General features: G+C 36.2%; 1 protein-coding gene across 1 annotated transcript; it reads right to left on the reverse strand.

Annotated features, from left to right (window-relative positions):
- Positions 1-357: 357 nt before the first annotated feature.
- Positions 358-25,711, reverse strand: LOC309482423 (uncharacterized protein). Its single transcript, XM_082147769.1, has 28 exons — positions 25,310-25,711; positions 22,418-22,540; positions 21,285-21,440; positions 20,886-21,027; positions 20,580-20,749; positions 20,346-20,480; positions 19,461-19,646; positions 18,539-19,056; positions 15,885-16,027; positions 15,419-15,640; positions 14,987-15,226; positions 14,741-14,862; positions 14,328-14,624; positions 12,795-14,109; positions 10,307-10,368; positions 9,124-9,231; positions 7,621-7,779; positions 7,371-7,509; positions 6,896-7,065; positions 6,676-6,810; positions 6,380-6,565; positions 5,378-6,051; positions 4,955-5,097; positions 4,462-4,683; positions 4,121-4,360; positions 3,909-4,027; positions 3,497-3,808; positions 358-2,538 (listed from the first exon to the last, which is right to left on the reverse strand). The coding sequence occupies exons 1-28, from the start codon at positions 25,361-25,363 to the stop codon at positions 1,741-1,743; spliced, it is 7,290 nt and encodes a 2,429-aa protein (XP_082003895.1). The 5' UTR covers positions 25,364-25,711; the 3' UTR covers positions 358-1,740.
- Between the last annotated feature and the right edge of the window lie 131 nt (positions 25,712-25,842).

Here is a 25,842-nt window from a genome sequence, read left to right on the forward strand (position 1 = left end):
CAACTGCATCTGATCATTATGATTCACATGATCCAGTTTGAACTGGGCAAAGCATGCTGGATGCTTTGTAGGCCTAGTCTTAAATCATAAGTGACAGTTTAATGTTTGCTGAAAGTTGTCATTCTAATTCTTCAGCTCATACCCCGTGGCATGAGGACTCTAGTTGCAGGTTTATGACTGTATTTGGAAACTGCTGGTTAGGCAGGTTTCAGCAGATAGCGTGAAAAGAGAAAATTAAATTTGTTTTTGAAAAAGCTCCTCGGGCTTAACGGGAATGCTGTCAAGTTAACAACACATGACTCACAACGGAAACGATTGAAAAACAAGATGCCGCAGAACTGAAGCATTAAAGGACTTTATTAATAGACTATTTTTGGAAATCCCTATAATAAAAGATTTTCATTCATTCATGCTGTAAAAAAATCACCACTGGATAATCACCAGAATCACTACTATTATTAGTATGAAATTAAACAAGAAAACAGATGAGTCACTGTGTACAAACATACATTTTGGAAGTTGATAAGAAGAGAAAGTTTATTATTTTTCCGGCGTTATTTACCCTCCACCCCTTAATTTTACAAAGTTGTTGGACCATTGATATTTTATTGATGGTAAAAAAATTATACAAATAATAATAAAAATAGAGAATTACAGAGAACATTCAAAAGTTACGTTCACATAATGTTTGAAGAATAATCAAATCAAAAATGTCCTTAATGTTTGCAAAGCCAAGAATATATATATGAAAACAATTTTTTTGCTTTTTTTTTTTTTTACATTCAGAGTACATTCAAAAATAACATTTTCATAACCTAATGAAAAATGTTAGCAAAACATTTTTGTTATCTGGAAAAGTCGAATTTCAAACCCTCACATCCTGGGTGAGCATATGTTAAAATTTTGTTGAGGATTTCTTACTTTTCCTATATGCTTTACAGTTTCTTCCCACAGGCCTTCTCCATCTGTAACACTTAGCTCTCACACATAGTGTTCTTTACTGTTCACTGTCCCTCAAACGATTCCTCCATCAGCTGTCAGAACATCTGGCCACATGCACGTCTGTTAATGTGAATGCCGATGAACCTCAGGGCCAAATGTCCAGATGGTCTGTGCATAGACACACCCTTCTGACAAACGGACTGAACAGTGCAAGAAATGATCTTTCAATGAGGAATTTATTTATTTATTTATAAAAAATAGCTTCAGCTGAAGACAAAGCGGCTGGATTTTCAAGTTGTGCTTCTCAAGCTTGTTCTCATTTTACATGCATGACTCTGTCAATTTTCTCTGAGTGAGAAGCAGCATTTTGCTTCAGGGTTAAATGTCACTTGATCTAAGTGATCTAATCTTTTATGAAATTCAATTCAATTCCATTGCTTTGGAGTCACGCTCTTGATGTTTTGCATTGACTACTTCTGACAGACATTCTATCTATCTATCTATCTATCTATCTATCTATCTATCTATCTATCTATCTATCTATCTATCTATCTATCTATCTATCTATCTATCTATCTATCTATCTATCTATCTATCTATCTATCTTTGTGAAATTTGGCAAAATATTTATAGCCACAGCACCAACTTGACCAATTTTTCTCGAATGGGGCTTAATTTTGGACTCTGTCATAGATGCTTGTCTTATTGGATGTCCCTTATATCTATTTAGATGACGCAGTATCTTTTAGTGATGCCTCCACTACTTTAGTACCTAGCGGCTCAGATGGTGTTTTCTTTTTATGTTTTTTTGGCCAGTGCTGGAACATCAGCAAGCAACAATGGTGGTCTTCTGGTTTCCCTTTGCACTGCTTTCTCGTGAAAATGGGTCTCCATTAGCAGTACACCTCCAGGCGCTCCGATGGGAGATGAGACGGGGCTAAATCCCAGCACTGCCTCATGTTCCTGTACTTCCGTTTGCAACTGAATCGGCTGATGAGCAGCTACAGGGGCTCCATTTATCATATACATTGCCTGTTGTCCTTGGCTCAGAGTTGCCTGTGAAACGTTTCTGCCTTGGAGTATCAAACCTTCCATCCCATGGTTGCCATCTATTACATACAAACTCTGAGTGGGACTCTCAACAAAAATTGTGTTTGGCATTTGCTGCTCCACCAGGTAGAATACAGGCTGCTGTTGCACGAATAGTGTCTGGCTTGCTTTGGCACTTGGAAGCATGGCTGATTTATTAACCGTCTCAACTCTGGTAACGGAGCTTTGTTGTACCTGTTGTGGAGGTTGAGTCTTTTTGGTAACCTGGATGGTGCTAGTGCTGACAGTGCTCTCGCTTTTGTAGCTGGTTTCATCCGATTTGACTACTTGCTCAGTTTTGGGAGGGGGTAAGCAAGGCTTTGGAGGATGGCATATATCCGCTAATGTAAGGAACTTTGACCCCAGATTGTTAAGGAACTCCAGGTCATCGTCAGACTCAAGGAGGCTGCAACACCCAACAGAGCCAGCAGGGGTGCCTTGACCCTCGTAATTGTAATCCAGAAGACCATCTGTCGGGGCAGGGTTCGCTGCAGCACAGCTTGCTTTCTGCAATAAAGAAAAGAAAAGAAAATTCTGGCATCATTTATTTACCCTTATGTCATTCCAAACACAAAAAGTGAATGTTTGAAGAATATCTTGGCCACTCTTTTCAATATAATATAAGTAAATGAGGCTGGGGTTGTAAAACTGCAAAAAGATTGCAAAAGCGCTATAAAATTGTTGCAAAAATGGTTAAAATAACTTAGATTCCAAGTTTTTCAAAGTCACGCAACAGATTTGTGTGATGAATGTAGATAACCTTCTGAGCCAAATGCTGCCATGAAATCACTGATTCAGTGAGTTGACTTAAAACCAACAAAGAATTAATCATTCCGACTTACTTGGTCAATTGGGTCAACTGAAAAGGTTTTACTCAAAAGTATGATTCAGTCATGAATCGGACTGTGGCAAGCAGGACGGTAAGAATGGGGTGAGGTCGGTGGAGCGATTGATAATCCGCACCGTTTTTGAGTTTCTCATGGAGGAGCTTCGGAAGCATAAAAGGAGGAGCGACGAGAGAGGACCAGACCTGGACTATTGCTTTACTTTCGTTTTGTGTTTGTTTATGTTGTGATGAAAGTTTTGTGTTTGATCATTCGCCGGTTCCTGCCTCCTTCTTCCCTTATCAACGAACTGTTACACGGACATTGCTACTTCATTCATAAACATGCCAAGAAGAGGACGAATGTCAAGATGCTAAGTAAATAATAATACATGGAATATAGTCATATGGACCCTTTTTAAGATACTATTATGGTGTATGATTTGACATTTTGAAGCTTGACAGCCCTAGTCCTCATTCACTTTCATTATGTTAAAAAAATTTGCCAAGGTATTCTTTAAAAAATTCACTTATTTTCCACAGAATAGTCTTACAAACGCTGTGCAGCGAAATCATGATCACAATTGTTATTACATTAATTTAAATTTGAATAAGATGCTACAAATAGATATAACCTCATACCTGAGAGAAGTATTCATTCAGGAATTCATCTCCCAATGCCATATCCCCATAAATGTCCTGTTTTTCTTGTACGAATGATGCAGAATAGAAATCACTGTTGCGCTGGTTGGCCTTTGAAAGGGTGTTTTTCCGGTACCGAAACCTGCTGTCAGTTTCTGTAAACCCATCGTTTATTTCATGGTTGAACTTTCTGCTGTCATTAGCAACACTAGCTTGAAAGGCCATTGTGGATACAGTGTTGGAAACCTTGACATCCTGGAACAGTTGTTTTTGGTCTATTGTAGCAACAGGGCTGCTGAGAAGAGGAACCTCCTATATACAAAATCATGTCCACATGTTGTAAACTGTGTTTTATGATATAAACTCAAGTTCTAATTTTACATTTGCATCTGAGTTAATTGCTTTTTCTTACCTTGTCCTCCCCTATGCCTTCAGTGTGATATGAAATAAGATATTCTTTAGCGTCAAAGGGCAAATCTGTGAACTTGCTCATGGTCCCACACTGACAGAAGATCAGTAAGAAAGGTACCACTGAAAATGCAAGCAACACAGAGTTTGTATTATAATCTCTATAAGGATGACAAGCTGTACAAATGTGTTGCGCACAGTCCACGGATAACTCACACAGGAGCAAAGCTGCGCCGCTGAGGAACAAGCCAATGGCTGGTGCTCCTATTTTCAACGGGAAGCCACGTTGTGCGGCTAGCCTCGGCCCACATGAGCCCTTTTTCTCACAGGTGCACACTTCTACCTCAAACTTTTGGCTGTCTGGACAGGACAGACCCTGAACATCAGAGATCTTCACTGTCAGCTCATAGATGCCTCGCCACAAAGCCTCCTGCGCATGAAAGCTCACAGTTGTTCCTACAAATAAGAGATAATTACACTCTGGTAACTCGTATAAACTGCATTCGAGTTTGTCTAATCTAGTGTGTTTTAAGTAATTAAACCTGCTTTGTCTTTACCGTTTATAGGCACCATCTCCCATTTTCCCACACTCTCCTCTTCTATCAGAACAAACTGGTAAGGTGCACCGTTTGGATCAGCGTCCTCGTCGAAAGCCGTGACATTTATCACTTTATTATTATCGCAAGTTTGATGATAGGTGCTGGTCAGTGTGGGGCAGTGGTCATTTGAGTCCTCCACCTTTAATGCTATTGTCCCAGTAGCTGTCTTAGATGGCACATCTAAAAATGTTGAAAGAAAAATACCCATTTAACAGCCTTCAGTATTACAAACCCACCCATTCTGGACTTGCAGTCCGAACACTTTCCGACATTCTTTCGAAAGTAGTTTTACAGGTTCTCTGCTTTTTTGAACATAAATACTTGGCTTTCTGACAAGGTTGGAGGTCATAATCATTTCAGCATTTTTTTTTTCGACCTCAGTAGGCTAACCCTTATCCTAACTCTTTGAAAAAATATCCTATGCAAATAATCTATGAAAAAAGATGCTTGCCTTGAGTCATGCAGATAATCTTTGCGAAGTAGGTTCCATTTACCAAAAACTTTGATTCTCGATCAGGAACCTTCGTCAGTTTAATCTCAGCAGTTTCCTCATCAATGGTTAACCAGTTATCGGGATCATGACCTTTAGCATACCTGGGTATTCAATTAATGATCAAAACAACGACATGAACATAGTGGATCAAAGATTATTTGGCCCCCATATAAACAACGATACCGCATTTGATAATATGCATCAATAATAACAATGATAGAAATCGATAATATATATCATTATTTACAAATCTAATCAATTACTATAATTCAATATTAAAAAGTAATATTAAAGCATTAATATAATTAATATTAATATAACAACTAGCTGTACACTTTATAATACAATTCATTACTTTGTGAACTTGGTATCAAAGCTCACCTCACATTTTCAGCTGGTTCTCCAGTATCACCATCCAAAGCAGCGAAGGTGCCCAGCACTATTGGGAAATCTTTATTTTCTGGATCTTCTGACACTGGGAAGTCTTTTAAAGAAGGTGAGAAGCTAGGGCCATCAGGTAGGTTGTTTACACTGATCTTAACTGGGTAACCTTTCCCAGCTGGTTTTTTATCAGGCTCAGATCCAGGTTTGCCAGAAGGTTTAGTGCCAGGTTTTATTCCTGGTTTAGATCCAGGCTTGACACCAGGTGAGGGGCCAGGTTTGGCTCCAGGCTTAACTCCAGGCTTACCTTCAGGTTTAAGTCCAGTATTACCACCTGCATCCACTCCGACGTCCACTCCAGCACCCAGACCCAATCCAGAATCCAGTCCAGCATCTACATCCAATCCAGCACCCAAATCCACTCCTGCATCCAGTCCTGCATCCAGTCCAGCATCCAGTCCAGCACCTACTCCCACATCTAACCCCACTCCCAATCCTGTTCCCATCCCGGCCCCTGCACCTGCACCTGCTCCTGCTCCCATGCCCGCTCCAGGTCCTACGCCATCCCTGTCCAGATTAACGTCCAGCTCTAAAGCACTTCCGTTTATAAAAGGAGCAACATTTGATATAACCAAGCTGAGGTCCAATCCTTTGATCTTTTCAAAATCAACAGGCTTCAGATGTAGACATGGACAAGAAAAAAGGATATAAATTTGATATGTCTCAACGCTGATGACATTCAAGAAAATTTTTAAATAGTTTAAAATGTATGTGCCAAGTTCTTAAAAAAAATTGAAAATGGTTTTGAAAAACTTGTACACAAATTTGAAGAAAAGGTTCAATTGAATGATTATTATCAGAAGAGGTGTATTGAACTAATGTATGAATTGCGTTTGTAATGTATTTTTCAATGAATTAAGAGCTAGCACAAAACAAACGAGTGTCAAGTCATTGACCCCTCAACAAATCGTATAATATGAAAAGTAAAGAAAAATCATTTACCTTGACAAGTTTTAGAATTCCCTCATTCGTTTTAGGGTCTGTTTCAATAGTGAAGAGATCGTCTTCATTTCCTTTATGAATATCAAACACTGCCAGCCAGTTATCAGTGAATTCCAGATCTTTGTCCAGGGCTTTAATTCTCATGACAACCACATCAGTCACACCTTCATCAACACTGCCTGAATACTAACAGAGGAAAGACACTGACTGATAGCACACACACACACACACACACACAAATATTTATGTGCCATTCTGGCTTTCACAGCTTGCAGCAGTATACTTTAAGATCTTACATGTTCTTTTTCAAGAGTGGGAACATTGTCGTTTATGTCCACAATATGAATTTGCACAGTGCCTGTTCCTGTGTTGCCAGATGGAGCTCCATTCATATCAACTCCCTGAACTATTAAAGTATATGTGTCGTGTCTCTGTAAAAGAGAATTGGCCAAAAACCTGAATTTAAATGATCATGCAGTTTCAATGTTATGCAGTGCCAGTTTTCATATCAGTTACCTCTCGATCCAAGGTTTTCTCCTTCACATAGACTTTCCCGGTTGCTCTATCAATGGAGAACATATATTTGGATTCTGCTGGTGTTTGATTTATTATACTGTATGCTATCTTGGAATTGATAGTGCCTGGCTCGTCCGCATCAGTAGCTGTTATCTGCATGACAGGTGTTCCTGTAGTTTCATAAGATCGTTGACAAAAAAAAGTGTCATTTATGTTAAGTATTTAGGGGGGTGTATGATAATGTTAAAACACAATGAGACTCGCTTAAAAAAGTTATTATTGAAGCAGTAACCTATAAACATCATCAAAAAGTGTGCTATTTTAGGCTAACCTATGTATAAAATATTGTTTTTAATTTATAACCTTTTAGCCTGTAGAACAGAGACAGCTGTGTGTAGTTAAGAAAGTTGGGAAACTGCTACAGTTGATTAGGAAAAAAGTAAGAATAATGTGGTAAGAAATTAACACAACCCACCAATCTTGCTGCTTTCCTTCACAGATCCCCTTTGTAATTTGATTATGGGTGTGTTATCATTCTTATCCTCAACTTTAATCTTCAGCTCAATGTTTTCTTCAGCTATTGATCCGTTACGAAATCTTGCTATGCCAGTCAGCTATATAAGAGAAAAATAAGAAAATATGTGTTTTTTAAGGACTCATATTGCAGACATTATGTCATTCATCATTTCATGAAATGAATTACCCAAACCTGGAGCACAACTCACATTGTATAAGGATGTTTTCTCTCTGTCCAGCAGACCGGTGACCCTAACAAAGCCATTCTCAGGATTGATTACAAACAAATTATATGGTGCCTTGTCAGCACCATGACCTGTTAGTCCATATTCCACCATCTGCCAGTTAATATCTTTATCAGACCGGATCTAAAAAAAAAGAAGATCAAGATCGTGAATACTAAGTATTAAAATGTGTGACTGTAAAAATGGTCATTATTAGCAAAAATCAAAATAGACAATATTGCTGTATTTATTAAAATTTTAAATAAAAAAAGATATTTTTTTAAGTATTATTCATGTGCCCTCATAACCTTTAATCAAAATAACTTCCCCTCCCTCTTGCAGCATCATCTCTTCTCATCATCTCTTCTCTTCTCTGGTGACATGTTTAGTGGCGCGAGGGCTGGACAACCTTATATGTGTTTACGGACATGATGTAATATGCACATAAAGACAGGGTGATGCCGGTGCATAAATCGAGTTACCCCTCCCACTTCTGCTAGTTTTACTGAGATATCTTAATTGTCCCGTGCGAATTGGCCATTAATATTACACACATCCTGTGATAAAATTATATTACTCCATCTACCCTTGTTAAACTAATGCCGTCCAAATTGGGCTTATGCACGCAAACTTTCGAAACACTTCCCTCGGGGGAATGCCGACCACCATTTTGGAGTGCGTTTAACTTTGTCAAGTGGATGAGCGAAGTAGACCCTCATTTTAGGAGCAAGTCTACTGAATATGTACAGTTCAATCTGACCGTAATGCAACATGATTGTGAAATCACAGCGGATCACGCTTCATTTACCGCATTTTATTAGTAGCCTAGTTACCTTAAGCTGACTGTTTTGTACACAGTAATAGTTTATTGTATTATTATCATTTTATAGTTGATATAAATATATGCATATTTAATAGGCTACTTGTTTATATAAAAAAAAATATAAAAAAAATCATAATTCATGATGATGAAGTCATGAATGAAAAATGTTGAACTCGTGTTAGTTCCTGATGATTCATGAGATATTAATGCATGAATGAATGCATAATTCATGCATGAATTTATACATGAATTCATGGTAATTCATGTACCCTTACTGTAAAGTGTAAAAATCTAATTTTGTTGGTGACATGCAACAATTTTTATCAAGCAAAACGCCTTATACGGCTTCGACCAACAACATCAACAAGAATGGAGTTCTGTGAAACCGGGGGTTTATGTTCTGGTGATGGCCCTGTATGAATGATTCAAGTGTATGCAAATATAAAAAAATATAACTAAAATACATTTTTTTTTAAATGCTTTCAGCTTTTGCTTTGCTGGGATATACTGAGTGGTATGTAGGGCAGCTTGAAACAGCTTGAAAGCTTTAAGAACCAGTAGAACCAGATCTCAAACACCACCCAATGCAAGCAAAATATGTCTTTGAGTTGTGTACAGAAAAAAAAAAGAGAAGAAGAAAAAAGAAGAACATGTAAAATGCTTACTTTTGCCACAAACTCCTCTTTTGTGTAGTCAACATTCTCATACAGTCTTGTTGGTGGAAGAATCCACTCTCGTTTCCTTCGATTAGATCTGCTGTTGGCTCTTGATGCCTAAAAAATTTGATATTTTTTCAGAATGTATGACATTAAGTACATATCCAATGCACTGACATTACTTTGTTTACCATACATCCAGTATTATTTATTTTTTACATAAATGAAAAATGTATTATTTATCTGCACTAGACTAAAACTGTCTGGTCATTAAGTATAAAGAATAACTACCTCTAATCCCACTATTCAAGTAAAGATCTTTGGGAATTTTCCTTTATACATTTTAGTGACTATTTCATCACAAGTCATGTCAATTTGATCTATTTCAAATGTGTATGGTTGGCAACTAATGTTAATAAAAATAGATCCAAATGCTATTTTCAAGTGTGTGAACACTAACAACAATGTATTATGGACTATTGGAGCACTAGTGTGCATTCTGTGAAAGCATTGATCTTTCTCTCCAGGCTTGTAAATGCTGTTTGTGAATTATTTATTACTGGCCATGGCAACATATATATATATATATATATATATATATATATATATATATATATATATATATATATATAAACACACACACACACACACACACACACACACACACACACACACACACACACACACACACACACGTACTGTAAATCTGTCCTCTTTACAGTAAACTGAGTACACATACTTGCTGAGGTGACAGCAATGCCTCTCTCACTTTTTGTCTATTTTAAGAATCTGCTGCTGTAGCAAAGAGTGCAAGTTTAAACTTGAGACTATGCTCCCCACAGGCATTTTTTTTTATATTAACCATGATGAGTGGTAGATACCTCTCGCTGCCAGTGGTTAAGATGACAATAGGCCACAACAATTAGTGACTATCATGATTTTTGTTTTGTTTTTTGTGGAAACAGTTTCAAGAAAAACAGTTTTAAAAGTTAGAATGATCAAGAGCAGCAAGTGTGCTTGTTGATTAAAGATAATGCACTTTTTATTGTTAACATACTATATACGTATGTTAACAACAAAAGAACATTATCTGTAATAATTACATTTGTTTAAATTAGTAAAAAAAAAAAAAAAAAATTCACGTATTCAATGTATTTGATGCCAAAACACCTGTTGGTTCAGTGTCACTCACCACAATCCTGCATAGCAGCAGGACCAAACATATTCGTCCAAGCCAAATGGGAGACATGACAGCTGTAGATCAGATGTAAGCGGTCAGTCCTTGTTTCTCATTTCTTCTCCAGTCCTTCTTCTCTTTCAGTCCTGAGCTGTTGATCTGAGCTATGCTTGTGTAGAGGATTTGAGGAGGGGGAGGAGGGGGGGCATGGGGGGTTGGGCAGGTTACTGATCACTTTTTGGGTGGGGCGTCTGAAACAGAACTTTCTCTTGTACACACCCAAGCGTGAGAGTTTTCTGATGTGGAGGAGCCCACTACAACCTCTCTCTCTAATTCAACATTTAAACTGTAAGAAGATACAGTGACTATGAGATACAGTGCTGAATGTGAGGTTGTGAAACATGTAATGGTGTCCCAAAAAAGGAATTTTATGGCATTGATAGCAAGATATCAAACCAAATGTTTCTAAGTTTTTCTGAGTAACTTTTCTATGACTTTTAAGCAAGGTGATTTTTTGTGGCTGGATGAAGTCAGTTCTCCTCAAGCTTACATAGCAGAGTAAAAGTGTAGTTCTTCACATTAACTACAAACATTTACAAATGTAAAAAAATAAAATAAAATAAAATCACAAAGTGTCACAGTACTTTAGTATCGAGCATTGTTTTATCATTTGAAATCTGACACACCACTTTTTGTGAAATGTTTTGCTTGAAAATGGCTTGCGCTCTATTTCTTTAAAACAAATTGGACTTGGTTTGATATTTTAATATAAGTGAAGTTCACAACGTATATTTCGGGAGGAGTGAACCCATCTCATCTTTCAAATAACCTCCGGAGCATATAAGCAGCCGTTCACCTTGCTTTGGCATCAGCTGTTTTGGCATCCCTCAACCTCCCCAACTCAACATAATTTAGGCATCTTGCTACCATACTCATCATCCAAGCATTAGTAGTCCAACTGGGGGGTATGTCTAAGCTAGAGTTGAAGCTGCTTCCTCGAGCCCCTCTACTGCGGACAACAAGCCAAATACACTTAACCTTATAAGCTTAAAGATTATATGGGCAAAGGAACTCATGAATGTAGCTTAAGAGTCTAAATAGGTTTTGGTTCCACTAAACCGACTGGCAATACTTCAATGAACTTTGATAATTCACCTGCACTACAAGTTCATGTGCTACACCTTTCACCAAAATGCAGTCTGCCCCAGGGAAAATATCAATCAAAAGGAAACACCCGACCAGTGTGGTAAAAACATCAATACAGTTTATGCCACTAGATGGTGTGAATCACAAAATATAACTCTAGCCATATATGTGTATATATATATATGTATTTATTTATTCATGCTTTTATATGGGTGCAGTAGTAACAATAAAGGTAACAGCTTCCAAATGCATATCCAATGCAAAACACACATAATAGGAAACAATATGCATTGTGAAAAGTGCTATACCAATAAACTTGAATAGTTATAATGTACATTAAACATTCAGTAATGATTAGAATTTATGGTTAAGGGCAGTTTTTTCAAGCGACTGAAAAATAAGATACATTATTAACATGCTCAAGACAACATTGTGTTTAAAAACAATGAATGGCCATCTTGCAAACAACTTAACTTCACTGTTTATTATCACAATCTATTAAACCACAGTCGTAGTTTCGGCAACAAAAATCCCAAGAGAAACAATTATTTTAAAATACAATAGTATCTGTGGTATGATTTCCATAGGACATAACTTTGACTCCTCCCCTCTGTTTATAGTAATGCAATTAGGCTATGAAATCATGAAATCATGTCACTGTCTGAACTGACTGACTAATAATAATCAACAATTTTAAATCAATCAACATAAATATTCATATTCCAGTGATTCAAATGATTTGATTATTCAATTTATGAAAATAAAACCTTTACATTTAAATGCTACATAATCAGACATAAGAAATGGCTACATAATAAATTATTTAATTATTTATTTATTGTTATCAACTATTTTAAATCAATCAACATAAATATTCATATTCCAGTGATTCAAATGATTTTATTATTCAATTTATGAAAATAAAACCTTTACAATACATTTAAATGCTACATAATCAGACATAAGAAATGGCTACATAATAAATTATTTAATTATTTATTGTTAATCAAATTATGAATTGCTTTATAAAATGTCTAATGTGCTAACCTGTCCTTTAAAATATACTCTGTAAAATACATTATCCCTTTGTAAGACATTATTTATTAACATCATTGGCCTTTAAATATGTTCAAAACACACTGCAAAAATGCTGAATTCTCAAAAATGCTCATGACCATGTGTTGCCATTTTAATATTGAGTACTTCTAATTCATCTGATACCTAAAATAGTTTCTCTGTGAGCAATTCCACCATGAGAATGAATGGTATTAAAATTGGGAATTGATCACTCCTAACTATTCAGGTGCCCATTTTGTTACATGTCCTTTGGACCTTGTGGATCATGTCATAACCAATTAAGTCAGAACTCTGGACACTGTAGAGCGGAATAACTGTTTACTGTTAACTGTTGCCTGAGGCAATCCTACAGGACTAAGTGCTCCTGGACTCCTGGCAAGTGGACGCTGAATGGGACTATCTAGAATAGAGGGACCATTAACCAATGGTCTACTCTGTCCACTTTCCCCCGATACAATGTTCTGAACATTTGAGAAGGGACCACTTACTAATAGCTGACTGTTTACTTGGCCATTTGCAATTTGAGGCATGTTCACTAGAGTTCCAGAGCCTCCTACTAAAACATTACCTCCATTGACACTACTCTCTAGAATTGTTACTGTCCCTTGTCCATCATTCTGTGTACTGGAAACGGAGCCATCAATTACTCTTTGGTTCATACATATTTGTCCACTGGAAATGGAGCCATCAATTACTCTTTGGTTCATTTGTATTGGTCCACTCAACTCCTGAGGACTCACTTGGTAAATTGGTTGAGGGCTCATGCGATGATTTGGACCAAGACCACTGACTAATACCATACTTCCATTGACTGAACCATCTATAAGAGTTACTCTACCCTGCCCGCTCTCTCCTGATACAACCGATCCCACAGGTACTTTAACCGTCTGCAGCGAACCAGTTCCATCTAGTTGTTGCTGTGGCATCATTACAAAGTTTGAAGTTGTTGAAAGGTTCTGGATTATCATAGGATTAACTTCACCTAAACATTCATTAATCATGACTGGATTTTGAGGTCCAATTTGAGAGTACAAGACATAATCACCAATGATGCCCTGCTGTCCACTACCTAAATGTGCAAGTGCATGGCCATTACCTTGAGTCAGAAGTATGTCAGCTTCTGGAGTTCCATTATTTATGTAAAAACCTTGCCCAAGACCATCCTCAGACAACAAAACATTGCTTTGCATTGGCTGGTCGAATACGAAGTACATAGGCTCCTGTACGACCATCTCATGACTAGGTGCGGTTTGGACAAGTGGTGACTTGACAGTTATCTCCACAGGACTGGGTTGGTCAGTGTTGGTCATGTGATTGGAAGATACTCCAGTAAATGCAGTTGTGGTTGGTGTTGTCTCTACAGTATTTACAATAACATTTAGGTCAGCCTGAGACATAGATTGAGTCTGTCTAAATCCACAAACCTCAGCCAAGGTATTGAACTTGAAACTCAGGTTGTTTAAGAACTCCAGGTCATCATTGGACTCGTTGTAGCTGCAGCTGTCAACAGAACCGGCAACAGATCCTTCACCCTCATAATCATACTTCTTCAATCCTTCCTCTGGAGAATCACACTTTACAAAATACGTAGATTTCTGCAAAAGAATGAAAGAAAATATCATTTTAAATGTAATCGAATGAGGTGTTCATAAAATATCTTCATGTTGTTGAAAAGAAAGTCATACACATTTTGGAGCAACATGAGAGTGAAAAAATTAAAACAATTTAGGTAAACAATCCCTTTATGTATGAAAAAAATGCCTCCATACAACACATAATAATAATAATAATAATAATAATAAAAATAACATACTTGCGTGAAGTAATCTTTTACAAATGCATCCAAAAACACCTTATGCACTTCTTGACATCTGGCAGAGTTTTCCATATCTGCTCCGTCAGTATCACAGTAAAAGCCTCCAAATGCACTCTTCTGCATCATTCCTATTTTGGAACCCTTATAGACTAGTTGGTTTGATTGCTGTACATGAATGTCATCCATTGGGGTTTTATAGTTTATAGCTTCCACCATTCCTGAAGGTTTTTTGGATATTGTTTTTTTATCACCCCATCCATTGTTGAGTTTTGGCGGGGTGCTCATCAGAACATCCTGGAAGAGAAACAGAAGAAATGATCACATAATACAAAAGTGTTTTACACTGTCACTTGTTCCCTCAGAATATAATTATGAGCTGTGTAACATGATGAGGGGATTTTTTTTTTAACCTTGTCTTCTCCTTTTCCCTCTGTGCAATAGGAGATAAGGTGTTGCTTGGTTTCAAATGGCATGTCAATAAAGCCATGTCCAATTCTAACACATTCACATTTTATTAAGACCATGAGCACCACTAAAAATACAGAGACAGAAACACAAACACTATTTTACAATGTTACCACAAATAATTTGAACTTTACAGTTAACTAAACTTTATATTTACAGTAGTAGACCATAGCAAAGTAAACCATGCTCACAGATTAGGCAGAGGAATCCTAGAATCAGGAAACCAATTGCTGGCGCTCCAAGAGTGGCTGATGCAGTGCGTACTGCTGCCATTTTTGCACCACAAACCATGCCTTCAGAGCAGGTACAAACTTCTAAATGGAGGACTTGCTCATCGGGGCAGGCCAGTCCTTGCATGTCACTGATCTCCATGGTGACTTCGTAAAAGCCAGGCCATAATTCCTCTTTAGAGAGCAGTGAAGCACTTACATCTGAAGAGGTGAGAAACAGTTAGAGACCTGACTATGAGGTTACTTTCAACTCAAAAGTTAACAAGAAAAATCATTATGTACTTTATATGTTGCTATAAATTACATTAGACATTTACATAATTATCTGAAAAAGTTTCATAAGATATTATTATCAAAAAACAGAGATTAATTGGTAGTTCTGTTTGGTATTACCATTTATTCTCTGCAAGTTCCATTTTCCCCTTGTCTTCTCTTGTATCAAACGGAACTTCAGTGGAGCTCCGTTGGGATATGAATCAGTATCTTCTGCTGTGACATTCACTACTCTAGTATCACTGCAGACAGTCTTCACATTATCAAGGAGTTTGGGGCAGTTATCATTCAGGTCCTCCACCTGCAAGGCTATAGTCCCTGTAGACGTCTGAGGGTGCAGCTCTAAAATGTATAACAAACACAAAACATGTTGCAATTAATCTTTTTAAATATTCTTTTAATATATACTAGTGTTTAAAAATCACCCAGGACACACTTCATGAAGTTGGTTGAGAGAAATTAAACAGAGTGTAAAGTGTAACGACTGTACTCTAAATTGTCGATAACAATAAATAAAAAGTAGGTGTGTCCAAATATTTGACTGCTAATGTAAAGGTTCCCAACATAACTCTTTGTTCCTACTAACCATCTGTAATGCAGAGGATCTTGGCATAGTAGGTCCCATTTACCACATATGGAGACTCACGATCTGGTAACTTGTTGAGTTTGATCTCAGCAGTGTCCACGTTAATAGAAATCCAGTTGTCAGGGTCATATGCCTTTGCATATCTATAAAAAAACATGGAAAATTACCTGATTGCTACATTTGGGGCTTATTACAGGAATAGTTTATCACATTTTGTAAAACCAAGGTGTAATAATGCTTCTTAACAAACCTGATTGAGTGTAATCAGTGCCAGTCCTCCCTATTCACAAACTACACTTAGGGCCCCCAAACCATCAGGGGGCCCCCCTTTCTCTCAAAGATTATTTAAGTAGCATATCACTATATAATGTAAACATATTTTTATAACAAACACAAATGTGGATTCAACTTAAGCGGAGTTATGTAGAAATGTATTATTTATATTTATTTAATAACTGTTTTGGACATCATGCAGTGTGGCAGATAATGACATATGCTTCTTGACATATGGCTATGGCTTCCAAACGAAGCTATCTGTCCGGAGCAGAAAAAAAAGAGAATGCGCCAAGAATGAAGTGGGTATGTATTTTTGTAACATTTTAAATTCTTATTTAGTCTTGACAAACCAATAAATTTGTACAAAAAATAAAATAATAATAATAATAAAAAAACTCCAGTCCAGATCTCCGGCCCCTGGTTCCATATTAGTCAACTCAGGGATGGGCAGTATTTATGATACATGTATTTCAAATATGTATTTCAAATATAAAATAATATTTTGTAATTTGTATTTGATAGGATTTATGAAAATGGCTTCATATTTTGTATCAAAATACTTGAGTGTTTTGTATTTTTGTAGTTTTAAAATACTGTAAAATAGTCTACATGATGACATCATAAAAACGCGGCCTCTGATTGGTGCCTACTCAGTAGTTTGCTCAGACCTTTTGAGATCAGAACGGAAAATGTATCCATATGGACGAAGGTGGTCAAGATAAGAAACGTGTTGGCTGCCAGCTTTCCATAAATTTTTTTGCATAAATTGCTATTATTTTTAACAGTTCATGTTAAGTTTTGGTGTTCGTTTTAGTAGCCTAGGCTAAATAGTTTACCAATTTACATAATATTCTTAGTTAACGTTAGCTTGCTACTTTCAGCTTATGTTAAGTTCGTCGGTTGTGCACGAACAATAATAAGAATAAAGTATGAATGACTGGTCTTCTTATGAATGACTTGTTTGTCATCGAGTCAGTGTTGCTGATGCAAAGTAGGCCCTTCGTTACCAAACACCAACTAACTATATAAGGATACAATTATGTGTAATTCGCAAACTGTTAAAAATTAAATGGTTGCTTACTTTAAAACTAACCTTCATCTGGGAGATCACAGGGATATGTGAATATGTGATCTGTTAACGGTTGCACATTTCAGATTTATTACATGACTCGGGCAGAGAAAAGCTGTTGCTATCAAACATTGCTTACTTAATCAACTGAGTCAGTGTAATGGTGAAGGGATAGATCAAATAGGCCAATTAATGGAAGGTATGCAAATAAATGTCATGCTCCCCTGTAAAAGTATTTTTTTGTATTTGAAAAATACAAAAATACAGTAGTTTATTTTAATACATGGTGTGGCTGCTATATTTTGCAGTTTATTTTGATACACTTAAAATGAATAATCAAAACGTTTTTGTGCGTGGTTTAACATATAAGAAATAAACACATTCCTGTTCAGTCATGCAAGCTGTACTGTGAGTCCTGTCAGGTGCTTTAAAAACAATTCCCATTATTCTAAAGTTAGAGAATTATCCATGTATTTTTGTCTGTTTACTTTAGCTTTCGTAAGCTATAGTTATCATTTTTTAGTTTCATTAATAAATCAAGCATTTGGAAAATAATTTCAGCTGTGTGTAGTTCCCTTTCAAATGGGAACTCGCATAGCATCCTAGGACGCTATGGGGAACCTTTGTTGCTTGATTCTCTCTCAAGGGATGAGAATTGAGCACCTGCTCCCCACGGTTCAGGTTTGGCCATCATAACGGCAGGCAGGTTCGATGTATCCTATCATATCATACGAAGTTTAAAACATTTAAATAGACATATCAAGTAGTAGAAAATGTACAGGCTATATATCTTAGCTGATTATTAGGCTACTCTTGTCAGAGCTTGTTTGGTTTCTGAGAAACATGCAAAGACGGGACACGACTGTTTGATTTGCATTCAGTTCACACACTCATTATTGTGTAGTGATTTTGGAGGTTAATGTATAATATCGTGCTTTCCCCTGACTTACATTTTATCCAGCAAACACGAGGAGTGACTGTGTCAGCCTCAGCCGAATATTATTAGGCATAATTATTTGTTATTCATTTTGAAGCCATTATCCATGCCTTTCCGAATAAGGTATTTGGCTTTGGGCACACCCCTAACAGGCACCCTCTTATACCCACAGTCGCACTAGCAGTGACGTCTCAGGCTGTCGCCAGCCAATGAAATTGTCGCGTTTCAATGGGGGCCCCTTCACAAAGTTTTGCTAAGGGCCCCTACAAGTTAGTGTAGGACAGGCACTGTGCTGCATATTTAACCAGATAATTTTGTTGAAAATTTTTACAATCTTGTTGTTTAACCAAAACATTCTTGAAGAACACTCACTTTACTTTTTCTGCTGGTTTCCCTGTGTCTTCTTCTACAGCAGTGTAGGTGTCAATTATTTTTGGAATAGAACTTTTGGAGTTTTCAGATACAGATATAGGCCTGACCTTTGGCCAGAACTTTGGGGGTTCTGGTTGGTTTTTCACACTGATCTTCACTAAGTATGGCTTTTGCCTGGACACGCTGGTAAACAGTGGTTTACCGTTTCCTCCTAAAAACACAGATTGACCGCCGTTTCCAGAAGCTCCAGATTGACCACTGGCTCCAGAAGCCCCAGATTGACCACTGGCTCCAGAAGCCCCAGATTGACCACTGGCTCCAGAAGCCCCAGATTGACCACTAGCTCCAGAAGCCCCAGATTGACCACTAGCTCCAGAAGCCCCAGATTGACCACTGGCTCCAGAAGCCCCAGCTTCACCTGCTGCTCCTGCTCCACTCCCTAGAGGTGCTCCTGGATGAGCTTTGTTTGAAACAACTAGGTTCAGGTTCATATCAGATGCTGACTCGAAGTCAACAGGCTAAAGGAGAGAAAAAATGGGTTGCACTTTATTTTACAGTACGTGCACTTACGTGTACTTACAGTGTACTTACCTAAGAAAGTACTGGCTAATATAAGGTAAGTACATGGGTTAAGGTTAAGTTTAGGGGTAGGTTCAGGGTTAGTACCTAGTTATTACCCAGTTATTGTAATTACTATATAATAAGTACAATGTATGTACATGGGGAACAGGACTGTAAAATGAAGTGCTACCGAAAGAAATACATTTGGTTACTCAATACGAACCATGTAATAAATATATATGTAAATAACATGTGATGAGTACATCACACTAAAACAGCACACCCTTACTACATTTTAGCCTTAATCTCATTGGTTCAGTCACATGAACTTCTTAGAACTGTGTACAAAATAAGCACTGACCTTGTTCAGGTACAAAATACCCATATTTGTCCTCGGATCAGTTTCAATAGTGAAACGTCCATCCTCGTTTCCAGAGACTATTTCAAAAACGGCCAACCAATTGTCTGTCCTATCTTCATCCATATCCATTGCCTGGATCCTTAAAACCTCAATGGGGGCCACATTCTCATCAATACTTACTGAAAACTATAAAACCAGAAAAAAACAGGTCACAATCTTTCCCATTACCATCTATTATTAAACATTTTCTTATACTAAAGTTAATAATGAAAAGTCTAAGAGGAATACCTTTGAGAAAAAGGAGTACATTTTAGAATATGAATGCAATGCGCTAGATGGTTAAGCATAAACAATAAAACAAATAAAAACGTAACGAGAATCTGCACATCGTGTTTTATATTCTGGGTTTCATCTGCTTGCCTGAACATAGTAAGCATCATCGATAAGGTGTATGCTGAATTTGGTATTTTAATATCACTGTCTTACAACATTTTAGTGGTTAGTACAAACCTAAAAAAAAAAAAAAAAAAAAAAAAAAACTGGCAGGCAATGGAGGAAAACCTGGTTTTGCCCTCCAGGTGCTTGTACACAAGGGTGTCACATGAGAACTATGAATTGTCTTTGAAATATAGTTAGTGCCGAATGTGATAGTGATGATAGTGAACTTTTTTAAAATATGCTTAAGTGGCATTTTATTGTATTAATATTATATCTCCAAGTACAGTTTGTTTTAAATATACTATAAAGGTTTGAAGTACACTACAAGTGTACATTCAATGCATTTAAGTGCACTTCTTTTTTCACAAGGGTATGAAGAAAACAACACTATTTAATGTCAGAATTGTGACCTCCTGACTATTTATATTAGCCAATGCATATAGTCACCTCATCCTTCTCCAAAGTAGGAATATTGTCATTAACATCCAGGATGTCTATAGTTACAGAAGCTGTAGCAGAATTTCCTTGAGGACCTCCATACATGTCAGCAGCTTGCACCGTAAGAACATAAGAGCTGTGTTCCTGTTTAACAAAATAGGAAATTAATCCATCTTGACTCTTTGGCAAAAGAAAATGACACATAATCACACATATAAATACCAGTATAACTGAAGCAAATACCTCTCTGTCAAGCGTTGGGTTGTTCACAGAGATTGTTCCATTGTCTTTATTCACAGCAAAGAAAAGCAGCCCATTATTTGGCTCTTGTTTGATTAAGGTGTATGCTATCTTACTGTGAAGAGTGTTTGCCTTATCTGCATCTTTGGCCACAACTTGTGTTACAAAGGTTCCTGGAAAGAACACAACAATTAAAAATAATAATAATAATAATAATTTTAATTGTTATTGAATTTTCTGATTTTCTCTATATATATAGAGAGAAAATCAGACAATGGTTGACAATGTCAATGCAGATGGTAGGCTCACCAACACTACACCCCTCATAAACGCTGCTTCGTTCTGGCTTGTTGAAAACTGGTGAGTTATCATTCTGGTCCTCCACGGCGAAGTTTACTTTAATATTATCTTCAGCTATGGTGTTGTTTGAGAACCATGCAGTGCCAATAAGCTACAAGATAAAAAATAAAACAAGGCTTCTATGAAGCAAAAATCTGATGATATTGTTATTTTACCATTTAGTTTTCAGAAAATGTTTTGAGCTAGATATCTGAAACCAACATACAGTACAAATCCGTTTTTTAACCTTGAAAGTTACTGAGATATAGCCCTTGTGACAACTATAGTCTCGGTCTAGAGCATAATACATGACTGTGTACTATATGTATATGCTTTGTATCTTAAATATTGTGTGTTCATTATCCTCACGGTGTAGTTTTCTCTCTCCTCACGATCCAGAGGGCGTAAGAGGCGAACAAACCCTTTGTACTCGTCTACCATGAACTGACCAACAGGGGGCAGGTTAGCTCCTGGACCCTTTAGTGTGTAGCGCAGCTTCATTTCCAGGTCCATGTCTGATCGCATCTGAGAAAGATCATGTTGCAATAATGCAGGTTAGAATACTGTTACTAAAGATGAGTGTAAATTGTCCTAAAACCCGGAAAGTTTAAAATCACAATTCATGATTTAAGATTCCTAAAAATTGTAACACCCAAAACATATCATCAGTTTGGCATTTTCTAAAGTTTAATGGTAAAAGTTACATTTTCACAAACTGTAGTGCACAAACTTTATAAACAAACTTGACTGCATTCACCAAGCTTCAACACTGTTTCTGTAAGAAAACATTATCAAACAATCATTTCTTTCAATTCTTTTTAATATCTTTAACCCCTTGTTTTCATAATTTATTAAATACTTTTTTGTACTATGAACTGTAATATGTCACATCATACAGCTCAGATAGTCATATGTCATATGATTTATAGTTAGTACTATGTCTAAAGTGGACTATCAAAATAAAGTGTAACCAAATAGGTTTTAAAGTAAATTCAAACCAACATTAGTTGGCTAATCCCTCCTGAGTGATAACTTAATCTACACTACATTTCCAACACTGTAACCCTGTTTTTTTATTGTTAGATATATTTTTATGTAATATGTACATCAAATATGTAATATTTTATGTTTTATGAAATGAATTTAATGCGTATTGCTTGAAAATAAGCAAAAATTTTAAATAATTGGACATGTCCCAAATTTTGGTAACAAGCCTAATTTAAAATGATTGGAAAATAAAACAGGTCATACAATTTAGTTTGTATAGTTTTATTTTCCACTAAAAAATAAAGGTATTGTATTAAAGGTATACCCGTTTCGTGGAAAGTGCTGACAACTGGCTGTATGACAGTTTTATCTTTTAATAAAGAAATTGATTTACTGAGTAAGAATACTGAATAACTTGATTATAACTTGAATAACTGAATATTATTATCGAAGCCGGCATTGTAATATGCAGTGCAACGAGTGGAGAGATTTGCAGTATTGTAAGGTGTTTCTACCCTGCTGATATAGGGCTCATTGCTGTAGTCCACATTTTCCATTATCTTTTTAACAGGTACAACCCATTCCCTTTTATGACGCTGCTTCTGTGGAACTTTCCAACAGTCTCCAGTGCTCAGGATCTGTAAAAAAAAAAAAAAAAAAAAAAATTAACACATAACAACAACTATAATATTTGCTCCATAACACTTTTAAAAAAAACTTTTTATTATTATTATTATTATTATTATTATTTTATGATGGCCCTGGTTTTTAGGTTTAATTGTTATGTTCTTTTACGGTGATAAATGGTTGTGCAGTTTTTTTGTTTTTTTTTTACAACTTTGTGTATGCAAGAAGTAAAATGTGAGATGGTTCACCTCTTCTGTATGCTAACAAAACAGTTACAAGTGAACATCCGATGCTATATTCATATTTTGTAAAAAAAAAAGAAAAAAAAGAGTAGGCCTATGACTTTCTTAATCAGCAGTTTTGTCTTGTTTACAGTAAAAATATCTTAACATCCTTCAAACAACTTATATTTTCTATTATTATTCTATTATATCTATTATTATAACTTATTTTCTATTAAGATATTGTGACTTGCAGCTGTGCTTACATTTTTTTTCTTACCTCATTGGCATATGGTTTAATCATAAAAATCATAATCATAAAAAAACAGTGATGTTACAGTCATTACGGAATAGCATTTTGGTATCTGTATAAGCACTGTAATATATATATATATATATATTATATACATTTCAAAGTTGTAAATAAAACAAAGATTACCGGAGTATGTTTTATACGTATACAATTTAAGTTCTTGAAAATGTCATGTTTAATTCAATATGTTACTTGCTGATACTATAGTGATTTCGGAGTGAACATTTTTCTATACCAATTCTTATATTATGTTAATATACCAACCTTTTTGAGGTTCAGTTTGTTACTGTAAAATATACTGATAATCCTGCATACCAAATGCCACAAAATCACTAAATGTAATTTAATTAAAAGCAAACAGGGCTGCGTTTCCCGATAACGTTGTCTCTTAGCGCGTTACGAAGACTCTTAAGGTGTAACTTAACTAAAGGTATAGCCTACCATTTCTAGGCGTGTTCCCCGAACCATACCTTAGGAAGGTGCTTATCAATTAATCTCTCGTGCAGGGGCTGTTTCACTGCACTATGTGAGAAAGCGGTGTTCTTTATAAAAGAAGCACTTCAGAAATAGTTGAAATATAATTTATTAGGACTCATGGGATATTATAAAAAATAATCCAAACTATAATAGCCTATAGCCTAGCCTACATATTTTTAAATTGTATCATATATTGCTGCCATAATAACCATTTCAAATGTTTACGTGCTTTCTTCTATTTCCCATTTTTGTTCACTGAGGTGGAGCTGCGATGAAATATTGTTCTTGTAAATACTTTCCAGCATTTCAGTAATAAAAGGTTGGGTGAGAAAAAACACTGACATTATGGATTCGGACGGCAATAAAATCACTTACCCCTGTAAATGTTTAAAATACCGTACGAGTCCATAATAAACAATTAGCGTCTGAATAGGACTGACAATAGCCTACAGTATATGCTTTCCCTGGCCTTTGAAAGCGCTCCGCGGACGGCGCCGTCTTTTAGAACAACTATTCGCTGTATCGCTGCCATAGTTTGAGCCAACTCCCCACCACAATCATTCCCTTTAAATAGACTATTAAGCCTTTAATGGTTCGGCAGCTGATGTACCTTTGGATAATATAATTAAAAATCTAACAACAATCCGTATAATGACAATTTTATTATTTGCATGAAAACACTTGAATTAGCCTAATTGAACACTGTCTGGGTGTATTAAAACTTCAGAATTATATTCATATAGACCTGCAACAGTGATAAGGTAAAGCTAAGAGTGGTCCAGACCAACCTTCCGAACGTATGACTTACAGAAGGTATACTTAACTAAGAATGTTTCGGGAAACACGTATTAACGATAAGGTAGCCTACAGCTTAAGGTGTAATTTAAGAATGACGTAGTGTTAAGAAGGTTTCGGGAAACCCAGCCAAGGTTTGTAGCCTACAGCTTAAGGTGTAACTTAGGAACGACGTAGCGTTAAGAAGGTTTCGGGAAACGCAGCGCAGAATAGTGCTTCTTTCCCTTATAAAGTATACAGGGATTCATACCTTTTACTTACAATTGCTTTGTTAAATATAATACACATTTTCAGTATTATGTACATGTATTGTGTGTCTTTTAAAACATAATATTATTGGTAACATTTTACAAAAACATGGTCCCATTAGTTTAGGTTAGTTAATTGGTTTAATTAACAATGCTCAATACATTTGTTACAGTAGTTAGCGCACGGTTCATGCTAGTGCATGTTAGCACAATTTTTAGGTTTTAACAGCAGCATTTATGCCTTTTCTGTTAAATATTAACAGTGCAGTTTTTCTTCTCAGGTAAATTGATCTGGTTTTGGTACTATTTAGATATTTTTATTGGAAAACAAGACAGAAATACTGTTGCGCTTTATTTTAAGGTGTTAATTATATATTAGTTACAATGTAATTATACATTTAAGTAGGCCTACTGAATAATATAAATGAACAACATGCACTTACTATAGGGTCAGGGTTAAGGTTTGGCTTAGGGTTAGTTGTATGTAATTATGCTTAATTTATTGTTATTACTATAGTTAGTACATGTAACGTGTAACAAATAAAGTGTTACCAAAAATACTGATTTAAGACAATGCTTTTCACTGCAGCATATTCACACACATCGCATTTGACAACCTTTCACAACATACTCAATTGGTCCATTTTTTTTAAAATAAATAAATAAATAAATAAATAAGAAAAAAAAAACAGCATTTAATGGTTGCATCCATCTCTTTTTACATACCTGCGCTGTGAGAAGCAGCAGAAATGTCTGAGCCAACAAAGAGTGAGGGAGCATCTTCTAGGAGAACTGGAAGAAATCTGTCAATGTCAAGAGTGTCATCAGTGGTTTTTCAAACTGTATGCGCAGTGTTCTTTTGTAATATATAAGGCTCAAACCATATTTTGGTACGCCCCAAAATGAAAGCCTCATCACGTGTCTCTTTCGCCCTGTGTAGGTTGAGGAATGATATGGTAATTACGATGGAGGGAAACTCTGTTCCTGCCTAAAGGGAAAGAAAGAACACCATAAAGCCCTTTAAAAACATTAATTATTTTTCTATTTTTACTGTTACATCACAAGAAACGTGTGGAATTGTTCCTTAAAAGTTTGGTTGTTTTGAAAGTTTGTATTAAATAATGAATGAAATAAATGAAACTGAAAGTAAAATGTTTGTTGTTACATGGCATCAGTCCAGTTCTAAGGAATTAGCAGGAGGGGTTAAAATGGAACCACATAACATGTTTCTGTACTTCAGAATAGCTACAGGGTTTTTT

Source organism: Leuciscus leuciscus, assembly GCF_965113295.1.
Source record: "Leuciscus leuciscus genome assembly, chromosome: 19".
NCBI classification, from domain to species: domain Eukaryota; kingdom Metazoa; phylum Chordata; class Actinopteri; order Cypriniformes; family Leuciscidae; genus Leuciscus; species Leuciscus leuciscus.

What these genes read in the sequence shown, in the direction of transcription:
- LOC309482423 (XM_082147769.1), bottom strand. Translation starts at nt 25,363, where the DNA reads ATGCTCCCTCACTCTTTGTTGGCTCAGACATTTCTGCTGCTTCTCACA. An exon ending in ACCCAACGCTTGACAGAGAG is followed by an intron (nt 20,481 to 20,579) that starts GTATTTGCTTCA and finishes TTTGTTAAACAG; the next exon opens with GAACACAGCTCTTATGTTCT. An exon ending in AAACCAGCAGAAAAAGTAAA is followed by an intron (nt 16,028 to 18,538) that starts GTGAGTGTTCTT and finishes GTTTTTTTATAG; the next exon opens with ATATGCAAAGGCATATGACC.